The 11,578-nt window shown below is 34.1% G+C and overlaps 2 protein-coding genes across 2 annotated transcripts; both read right to left on the bottom strand.

The window, feature by feature from the left end:
• Window positions 1-1,130: 1,130 nt before the first annotated feature.
• LOC100527713 (uncharacterized) lies at window positions 1,131-3,397 on the bottom strand. Its single transcript, NM_001249410.2, has 5 exons — window positions 3,190-3,397; window positions 2,924-3,020; window positions 2,694-2,788; window positions 1,820-1,896; window positions 1,131-1,462 (listed from the first exon to the last, which is right to left on the bottom strand). Coding segments are annotated over exons 1-5 (345 nt in total). The 5' UTR covers window positions 3,192-3,397; the 3' UTR covers window positions 1,131-1,388.
• A 3,856-nt stretch (window positions 3,398-7,253) lies between these two features.
• Window positions 7,254-8,651, bottom strand: LOC113000421 (pentatricopeptide repeat-containing protein At5g56310). The gene has a single exon (XM_026127058.2). It carries the CDS (start codon window positions 8,649-8,651, stop codon window positions 7,254-7,256), a length of 1,398 nt encoding a protein of 465 aa, XP_025982843.2.
• Window positions 8,652-11,578: the final 2,927 nt, after the last annotated feature.

Genomic DNA, 11,578 nt, shown 5'->3' with positions numbered 1-11,578 from the left:
ACCCACCATACTCAAACATGAATAGCAAAGATGGTTGAGACTATTTTGCCCAAATGTCGGCATATATTGCTGAGAAGATGGTTGCAACTATTGTGGCTGAAAAAATGGAAAATTCTCGATCAACACTCACTAAACAAAGTGGGTTATGTTTCTCATGTTTCCTCTCGTAGGACAGCCCAACCCGTCTTAAGCAGGGCGAAGTTGACCTGTGCTTTTGCATATGTTATCAAATTTAAAGTATCTATACATCGTAATAATGATGCCACACATGATTATAGATTTGGTGGGAAAACTTTTGGCTCTTCTCACAGCAAAGAGATTTAATGTTGTTATAGCACCGATCCTCTCACACTCCTTCCCCTTTCATTGGTACCTAAGATGCCAACATCAAACTTAGAAAGGATCAAGATTAAAAAATATCGAAGTGATGTTGTAACCTTGCTCCCTATTTAATCTTGGGTCAAGGGGAGGGTACATTTCAGTTTGTCCAATGTGAGGGATTTATCATTAACTACTATGACATGGCAGGTACACCATCGAGGGGTTGTGGGAAGGGAAAGTTGGTTGGATGCTATAAAGGATCTAGCAATTGAGATGGTGGCACCTGCATATACTTTGATGTTCAAGTTAGTAAAAGCTTTAAGTTGTGTAGAATTGCTATTATAGGTGTAAGTCAAGGGATTACTTGGCCTGAAATGGATATCTACTCAAGTTGAACGGTACCCTGAACATAGTCAAGGTTCCAGCATTGGATGACTAACTTCTAAGTAGACCTTACAATTTGAATTTTGAAGTGTCTTTAATTGTCAATAGAATGTGAATGATGAGATTTGGTTACATTTCCTATGTGGTGACATACTTTTTAAGATGAGATGAGAAGTTTCTAAATTTTTGTTACACGACTAGGGAACCTAATCCGAAGTGCTGAGATGTGCACCTGTGAGCAGCGTGATGCATCTTTGATCAGATCCGAAGTCGTCCTCAACTCAAAAGGGTTTTTGGGGAATCACAGTTTAGATTAAAAGGAATTATTATGGTTGCATATGTTTGCACCAGAAATTTTGTTAATGTCAGACGTGGTTTGAGTATATTTCAAAACACAGTTGCAACAAGTAAACGAACATGCTTATGTGTGTAACAAGATGTAGTTTATATAAACGCCCAAAATAAGTGCGAGGAATGAGGCTGTTACATATTAACAATTTGGTACAAAAAATTATTTCTCAAATTTATATTGAAAGGAGTGAAATAATCATGGTTTTACATGAAATAGTCATCTCCCTCCCACCAAATAAAACCCAGTACAAATGCGTGCAGTTCTTACTACTTCCAACCATAGTCTTTACAGCATATTGGTGAGGCTAACACTGACCAAGCCATGAAGATTCTTAAAGAGCAGCAGACACGAGAAATGTTCGAATCCTCTGCAACAACTCAGCCTTTACGGAATCAGGAATGGAGACTGCAAAAAACAAGTTTGACAAGTTCTCTATCTTGTCAGTTGGACAGTTTTGTGCAAAGGAAAGCCCACACCATGGTATAATTGTTCACTTTCTAATGTTTAAACACCTAATACAATGCTCAATAATGGTTACTTATAACATTTCTCAATAGATTCTGAAGGTTTCCTTGTGTGGTGTTGACCTAATGAGGTGCTTCAACCAAGTAAATACTAATTTTCTATTCGCACAACATCATCAAAAGGTCTTATCCCACAAAGTAAAGTCAGATACATAGATTGCATGATGTCAAAGGCTCGGTAATTTCATATATGCAGAAACGAAAAGTAAATCAAATTATGAAACAATTAATTAACTACCTCGTCCCTTTGGAGTGATTACATGTACAAGTTCATCAACAGTAACATTATTCCTCCCTTTCTTCTTCACAACAGCTCTGCAGTAAAAGGAAGAAACTGAAGGGATAAAACAGCAAAGTTGAAAGGATGTACAGTGAGGGAAAATATATGATATTATCACATAGTCACACAGTCCTAGTATTAAGTGCCAACTAAAGCATATACCAATGAACCTAGCACTACATACAAAAATCAGTTCATGTCCTTTTACTGCAGAGTGTCCAAAAGTGCACAATGTTGGTTGCTTAGAGTGTCCAAACCTTTCATCAGTTCATGTCTTTGTCAATGCATACTATGTTGAAAACAAACTAAAGGGTATAACGCTTCCCTAAGTAAAAGTTTCTACATAGAAAATTGAGAAGTAACCCTCTGGTGCTAGTGCTCCGAATGGGAAAACTGGAGTGTAGAAATAGATGACAATGAATATTTAATTTCAAATTTAAAGCCTTCTGTACTATAAAACACTTATAGAATAGAGAGGTATAGCAATACACTTCCTATCACTCTCTAAAATCATCTCATTAGTTAAAATTCTACTAGTTTCAGAATGACACCGTCCCAATGGAAAATAAAATTCACATATTTAGTAGGATCCACTTAAGAGCATCGCAAAGAAAGAGTTTATTAGCATTTCTCTTGAATTGATAATAAGAGAAATGTTGGCAACACATTCTCTAACATATACTTTCCGCTGATATTTATTGGAAATCACATTTTGTTTAGGGTCTCACTTATTCAATTGACTATCTTAATTTTATAGTTTTCAATAAATTTCTGCAAATCCTTCCTAGATTAATAATGAGAAAAATAAAATAAAATAAAAGTAAAAAAATACCTGCAGAGAGTTTCCATTTCATCCTTCCAACCGCAATCAACAAGCCTTTCCCTCAACAGCTCCATGAGGCGCTCCTTCTCTCCAGTCTCGATCAACTGAACAGGCATTCAAGAAAACCAACATAAAAAAATAAAAAACTAACCTTTCAAGACCCATAATAACAACTCCAACAAAAGAGTAACAAGTGAAAGTGTGAAACTTGAAACTAACTAAAAAAGAAAAGATGAAACCTTGATGTTGATGAGCTCTTGAAGCGTGGGTTCTCTTTCAGGGACATTTTCGACCACATCTGGTGTTGGGGGTCGATTCACTGACGCCTTCGGCTTCCTTATGTTTCACAAAACAAACAAACAAACGAAAAACAAACCCAATTACGTGTCATGCTGAAAGCTTATGAGGATCGTAACTTTTATTTTATTTTAATTCGAAAAAAAAGGGTTTAAATTGTTTTGATTCGAAGGAAGAAGGTACTGCAGGTGAAATAGTGGGTGCTCACATAAAAGTTAGTTAGTTGAAGTTGCAGATACGAGAGAGAGAGAGAATGAGGTGCGAGGAGCACAAGGAGTTCGATTGCTGGGGGCAGCCAAACGCACTGTCGCCTATTCCCTATCTCGCGTCTTCGCGTTCCTCACTGCACAACTTTTTTCTTTTTTTCCTTTTCACCTTAAACAACGGATATTGTGTTCGGAAATGAGAACAACCTTGTTTCGTTTCTCTGTTTCCATTTTCTTTTAAAAAAAATTAATTACTTATATGATGTTTGTAATAATAAAAAAATTGTTTTTAGTATTTATACTTTAAAAAATTATTTTTTTAGTTTTCTAAATATCATATTTAATTATTTTTAATCCATACACATTATTTTTATTCTTTTTAGTCCCGTGACCAGAATTAAAAATAATGTATATAGAAATTAAAAAATAATAATAATTTTAAGTACAAAAAAAAGAAAAAATTTAAGTATAACAACCAAACGAATAATTTTGTATTTTTTTAAGTTAATTTGATATGTTCTTAAAGTATCATATGTACATTTTGAAAGAGTTTTGTTTTGATAATAATATGAATTTTAAAGTAAATATTATAAAATATAATAATTTTTAATTTATGACAATTCAAGATGACTTTGTATTATCACATTATTCTAATTATATTCTTTGGAAATTCTTATTTTTATACACACTTAATATAAATATTTTGGTTTAATTATATTTTTTTCTTCATGATTACTGGATTTCAATCGAGTTAATTAGGTCTTGCACTTATCATAAGTATATAATTTTAGTCTCCTAAATTTCATTTGGATCCCAAATGTATCACAATTGTACAATTTCATTCCATGTGTTTAATTGACCATCACCACTCTTGTTAATATATGTGAAATGATATATATATTTGGAGGAATAAAATTGCACAATTGTGATACATTAGGAAACTAATTGACACAATTGGAACCTAAGGAGACTTAAATTGTACATTTGTGACAATTGAACTTCAAGAGACTAAAATCGCACAATTACAAAGATATTACAAGTGCAATTAAGTAAAAAAAAAATTAATTTATTAACTAATTAAAAACTATCTTAAATATTACTTTAAAAATAAGGCTTAAATATGTTTTGAGTCTCTGATATATATCCAACTTTTGTGTTTGATCCTTGAAATTTTTTTCGTTCGAGTCGAGTCCCTAATATTTAACAACATTTGTTTGAGGTATATGCCATGAGTCGAAATCCGTTACCTGCTTACATGGTCGTTAACCGGACATGTAGGCATGCGATGTATGGTACTATATATAATCTTTGTCTAAGTAGAATTACACGTAGATTTTTTTTTTAAAAAAAGTAAAAACAACATATTATTTTTGTGTTTTTTTAAAAAAAGTTTTTTATCTTTTAAAATGACGGTCAAGATTTTTTCTTTTTCTTTTTCTTACTTTTTTGCTTCTTTTCCTATTTTGCCTCTTTCTTCTTCCTCTTATCTGTCTCCATCACCCTTCATCTTTCTTATATCCCACCACTGCGCCACCGATGGTGATTCATTTTTTCCCCAGTGGCTAGAATAAATGAAAACAAGCTAGATGAAAAGAATTGATATGAACCAACAAAATCTTAACAACAAAACATCAAACCACAAAATCGAGAAACACAAAAACTCTGATTTGAACATATCTCCACAAAAAAATCCAAAATCCCCCCAAAAAACATCAAACCACAACAATAGTTACAACAAATCTGAATATGAAAGCAAGAAAAGCAAAAATCGATTTTGTTTGGTGGGCTTCATTGGGTTTCACGACAGGGTTCGTAGTTGGATTTCATGGGAGGGTTTCACCATGGGATTTGTTGTGAGTTCATGGTAGGGCTCGTTGGGTTTCGCAGCGGTGGAGATCACACTCATTGGGTTTCATGACGGGGTTGTGGTTGAGATCACACTCATTGGGTTTCATGACGGGGTTGTGGTTGAGATCACAATGGGGTTAGCGACAACTTATTGTGGATTTCACAATAAGTTTTGCGGTTAGGGTTGGTGGGTTTCACGTCGGGGTTTGTTGCAGTTAACAGTGTGGTTCACGGAGTTGCATGGCAGTGCCATTGATGGTGAAAACAAAGAGTCAGTGGTGTCACCACCATTAGCTTTTGTTTTCTCGATGCTCTTGGTGGAGTCGTTAACAACGAGTGGGAGCTCCGGGACAGACTCAATGTGGTGGCCACGGGCGATGATGAGGGAACGTGCTGTTGTGGCCATTGCAAATGAGAGTGAGAAAAAGCTCTCTACCTAGGGTTTTGGGGGGTTCAAGTGAGTTAGTACACATGGTACTACATGTGTAATCCTAGTCAGACAAAGATTACACATGGCACCACATGTCGCATGCCTCCAGTTAATAGCCACGTAAGTAGTCCGACTAACGACAGGAACCTCAGACAAAAGTTTTCAAATATCAAAAACTCGATTTGAAGGAAAAATTTATCAGGGATCAAACGCGAAAGTCGAATATATATTAGGAACCAAAAATATATTTAACCCCAAAAATAATCATTTAAATTTTAACTATATTTTATTATATAACCATCCACAATTTATAAGAGAAATTATATTTATACAACAAAATATATATGTACGTGTATCACTTCTCAAGACTAAAACAACTAAAGATATGAGATGGGGGAGTATTATATTTGGCCTAAAATTTATTTGTTTATTACCTAGATCTTTAATGCTTACATAACTAGAAATGAAATATTAAATAAGGAAGGGTATATTAGACAAACACACGTTAAATTAGACTTTGAAAATTCGAAACATCCATTTATAATAATAATAATAATAATAATAAAAACATCTAAAAATATGGGTAAGAAGTAAAAAGTGTGTTTAATTAATAAGTCATTGGTTCTAGTGAAATTAAGCTCGACTCCCTCAAGTAAGATCTTGAGTTTGAGCCTTGCAAATGAGAGAAAACGTGAATTAGTTAAATTATTAGAAATCACAATTTCATGAATTCCACTTCTTATTTAATGAATTAGATTCAATAGTTCAGATAACTTAGATTCTTAAACTTGTAGAAACCAAAGAAAACAAACAATCCTTCAGTTGGATGTCCATTAGTATTTGACTTTAGTTTCTTTTATTTTTTTTCCCTTGTGGTATTTCTGGCCTAGGTTTTTACCAAAAACAGAGCTATTTGTATTTTAGACTCGACATGGGTTTAAAGCTCTATTACAGTTATTATAATCAGATTTATCTTCTTAAGAGTCTTGGATTAATGACTTTCAATAATAAACTGGAACCAGGAACAAGAAGGCATTAACAATGGGAAAGTGTATGCCAATTATCATAAGCCTTCTGCCCTGTTCTCTGAATCAAGAGTTAACAAGCCAACTTCCATTTCCATCTAATCTACTCAACTGATGAATGTAGCTCTTCCATGTTTCAATGACCATGACAGATGGACAATATTTGATCACCCAAAGCAAGCATACAAGTAAGAACATAACTTATGTATTGAACTTTGGCATTTACTATAAATTGACAAGACTTTGGTAGTGTCTTGTCTTATCTCAGCAAGTCAGTATGATGAAAGGCTATACCTTTATATATCTGCTACAGAAACACCAAGCAATATGAAAGAAAGCCTCATAGAATTCTCCCTTCGGTCCATGAGTTCCAGCCAATACCAGGGATTGGATAGAAGTAAAACCTTTGAAAGTTGCTCAGCTGATATAAGGGGCTTCAACACCAAGCACACTATGATATTTGACTTTTGTCCTGTTCCTGCTCAAGTAGTTCTGAGCAAAAATCAATGGTATCCTTTGAACCTAGTGCAGTATACTCACGTTCTTGCTACTAGGATGTGATAATATGTCATTTTGCGGTATTCTTGCAGTAGTGTAGGAACACTTCATTTAGCACCATAACTGTTTTGAAAATGCTGCATCAGGTTATCAAGAAGTGTGGACCGGTATAACTCACTGCCTCACCTTTTGTTAACAATGAAAGAATAAAATCTTTTCCACAATGACCAATATTTGCTATACACAACAAGGCATGATAGAAACTCTAAGTGGCAACAAGGCTCCACCCTGGAGCCTTCTTGAGTCTCTCTTCTTTCATTGTCTTCCTCAGTCTCAAAACTTCCTGCCACTGTCCAGCCTCTGCATACATATTAGACAAAGCAACATGAACACCATGATTCTGAGGTTCCAGAGCAAGAATATCCTTCACCACTCTTTCAGCAACCTCAGTATTTCCACTAATCCTGCTAGCTGCCAACAAAGTTCCCAAAATAACCACATCAGCTTTCCACGGCATTCCTTTCACCAGCTCCACCGCCTCTAACAACCAACCCCCTCTCCCAAGAAGATCAACCAAGCACCCATAATGCTCAATCTTCGGCTCAATTCCATACACCGACTTCATTGACCGAAAAATCTCACGACCAACATCAATCAAGCCAGCATGACAACAAGCCGATAAAACTCCAACAAAGGTGACACCATTGGGAACAACAACCCCCTCTTTCTTCATCTTCTCAAACAAACCAAGCGCATCATCCACATATCCATAAGCACCCAACCCACAGATCATAGCATTCCAAGTAACAACATTCCTCTCTGGCATTTCATCGAACAACCTCCGCGCCATCGCAATCTCCCCATTCTTCGCATACATGTAAACCAACGCTGTCCCGAGTATCACTCCCTCTCCAAGTCCAACCCCTTTCACCTTCATAAACTCATGAATCCTTTCCCCAAGCTCAAGACAACCCGACCGGGCACATGCGGACAACACTGACGCCAGGGTGGCCCCACCGGGCTCAAAGCCCTCCCCAACCATATCCTCAAACAGCCTCAAAGCCTCGTTGGAGCAGAAATTCTGGGCATACCCACAAACCATAGTGGTCCAAAGACTCGAAATTTTCTCAGGCGTTTCATCAAACACTTGACGGGCACTGACGCAGTGTCCCGAAACAGAGTAACATCGAACCAATGCATCAACCACGTGGGAATCAAAGTCCAACCCGAACTTGATGACATGTACATGGACCTGTTGGGAAGCTGTGAACGAGCGCACACGAGCGCATGCCTTGAGGAGGAAGGGGAAGGTGTGCTTGCCGGGGAGGACGTTGCTTCGGCGCATGGCTACGTAGAGGGAGAGCGCGTGGGGCGCGTGGGTTTGGGCGCGGATGAGGGTGTTCCACATGAAGGAGTTGGGACGCGGGGTGGAGTGGAAGATTCTGAAAGCGAGGGAGAGGTCGCCGAAGGGGGAGAGGGCGCACGAGAAGAACAGGCGGCTCGCGGCGAAGGGGTCGGTGGCGACGACGGCGGAGACGATCATCTGGGCATGGACCTGCTTCAGCTGGTCTAGGGTTGTGCATTTGTCGGATATGAGTGCCAGAGTGGCGAGGGTTCTTTGCAGCGGCGGTGGTTTAAAGGGTTGCAATTTTGGCGCCAACATTTGAAGATACAACCCAATTCTGAGGAGCGTGGTAACTGGTAACTGGTAACTGCTATGCTAAGCAAGGTGTGTGGGGGGAAGGCAATTAGGCATGGATAAAGAAGTAAAATAAATTAAATTAATATTATTTTAGCATGTTAATGAAAACTGTTTATTTTTATATAATTAAAATTTATATATTTTTTAATATATCAACTATATTATTATTAAATTTTATAATAAAAAAATGTATTTGAACATATAAATTGCAATTAAGATTTACAATAAATAATCTTTGAACATGTAAATTACAATTTAGTTAAAGATGGAAATGATAAATAAATAAAAATAAAGAGTTAAGAAAATTAAAGATACAAATTTAACGATAAAAACTAACTGTTTGGATAGTTGAGATAATTTTTTTGAGCTAATATTGTCAAATCAATTAAGAAATATATTTGAAAAAAATATATTTATAAAATAAAAAATTAAGTAATGTGATTTTTTGGTGATAAATTAAGAAATAAAAATAAATGTTAAATATAAGAAATTAGGATGAGACATGTGTGTTAATGATAGTGATAGGAACTCTTAAAAATGTTCTTGTGTATGGAAAAGCTCCTAAATATCAAATAGTTACTCTTAAAAAGCTATGATTTTAGATAATGATTTTAATTTTTAAAACTAAAAATAAAATTTACACATCTTTTTTATTTTAAAAATAAATATAGAAATATTTTGAAATTAAGTTAAAATAAAAAAAAGGAAAATGCTTTTTGGTATGAACTTTTTCTAATAAACCACACGAATGAATATTATTGGTTGAAAAGTAAAAAAAGAAATAGCACTACCCAAAAAAAAAATCATTTTAATTTCATTTTAGTTGCATGTATTTTATTTTAAAAATTATATTTGAAAACTAAAAACTATCACAAAAATCATTTCATTCAGCTCTACGTACACATAATATGTTTTTTTATTACTATATGTAGTTTTTAGATATGAAGACCAAAACGTCAAAACAATGCAAATATATTAATTAACAATCAGTAATTAAGCCAAAGGGAACTTTTAATTTCCTTTCAACTTTTAGATTATTACTTTGTTTTTTTTAAAAAAAAACTTAAAGTGTTGATTTTTAGGCACAACTATACTTGAATTCCAAAATCATTCTATCATGCAGATTTTTTTGTAGTTCTTTTGCTTTATAATGCTGCTTCAGTTGCAGATCTTTCTTATAAGAAGAAAAATTCAAAATCTATGCGCATCTAATACTTCGTTTTTGGTAAATGATTGTTAAACACCCACTATATATGTTGGAAAGTCTCATAAACGCTATAGTCCATCTTCGTGAATCACTTGTCTTGACAAGCACAAAAATTAAAATGAATAATATTTAAGCCTTTTAATATCCTCTGAATCTAAGTGTAGTATAAGCTTGGAAATTGGAATAACTTCTTCAGTAAACATTAAAGCTAATGCAGTACGTGTAGCTATATAACCAAATATGATCTATTGTAATGTTGCAGGGATCAAATTAATAACATGAAACGATATGAAAAGTTTAGGAGTTAATGGGTGGAAAACGACGAGAAGGAGGAGTATGGCTAGTAGGTCCAAAGAGCAGGCTACGAATAGGTCTAGGAGACCCAGTTTTCTGATATTCAGATCTGCAATGCAAATTAAAATGACAAGATGTTGTTAACTGCATGCTCAGAATGTATACGATTCTAGAGATTCAAGAAATTTTTTAGTTTTACATATTAAAAACCTACATGGGCTAGCCAAACATTAAATATAAGATGGAGAAATTAAATGTCGAGTAGTGACTGTGATTATATTATTTATATACAATTCTATACACCATCATTTGTACATATCTATTTGCCATATTTCAATGAGAGAGACAAACCTGCACTAACTGGAGCAAGATGTACAAAGAAAGTAAAGACAATTATCAACAGAATAAGAAAAGGTACAGATATAGAACAAAGAACCATCTATTGTGTATGTAGAAAGCTGAAACCAAATTAATACACATACCAGGCCTTAGTCACTGAAATTTATAAATGTCACGAATGCATGGAGTCAATGTTACTTTTATGTTAGCTTTCAATGAATTTTCCCATATAAAATGGAGCCAATTACTAATAATGAAGCGGGTGGTTGGCATTTGCTTAAAAAACCTACAAAGAAAAAACTCTTGATAATCTTGACTGCTGATAATTAATGCATATAACTACGTCCTATAATTAATGCATATAACTATATTTAGGGGCGTTTGGCTTGGTAGAGAAGTCTTTAGTTTCATAGGAATCCTACATTGAAAATCTGGTTTGATATCTATTTTTATAATTTTCAGACATAAAAAAACTTTTCTCATATCAAACATATTCTTTTGGTGATTAAAATAAGATAAAATATGATATAAAAGTAAGATAATAATATGATAGAATAAACATAGAATAAGCTTTAATATTTGATGTACACCATATAACAAACTAGATAACGATATGATATGATATAAATTACTCTCAAATTATAATTAAAAATATGAGTTTTTAAAATTATAATAATTATTATCCAAATACTTTTATAACTATCCAAATATTTGATAACTTTGGACCTTTAATTAGGTGTTTGTATTGCAGTTAATTTTTTTTATAAAGATAATAAAAAAGGAGGATCTAATTGAATAAAAAATAAAAAAATTCAAGATCCAATTGAAAATTTGATTGTTAGGGTCATTCAAATGAATTATTCTTGAATGTTATTTGATTATCTTTCTTTCGATTAAGGATGATGATACAATAAGAAAGATCTCACTTGTAGTGTCAAAAAATATGAAATTGACAAAAGAACAAGTATACAAAATAGAGATATGTGGAGTCAAACAAGGTAAATTTGATTTAATATGTGAAGAAGTTGTTTGATATTCTCGAATATGT

The sequence above is a fragment of the Glycine max genome, chromosome 19 (genome assembly GCF_000004515.6).
Source record: "Glycine max cultivar Williams 82 chromosome 19, Glycine_max_v4.0, whole genome shotgun sequence".
NCBI lineage: Eukaryota > Viridiplantae > Streptophyta > Magnoliopsida > Fabales > Fabaceae > Glycine > Glycine max.
Note: the sequence above shows the minus strand (reverse complement) of the source record. Positions and strands in the feature narration are given on the sequence as shown.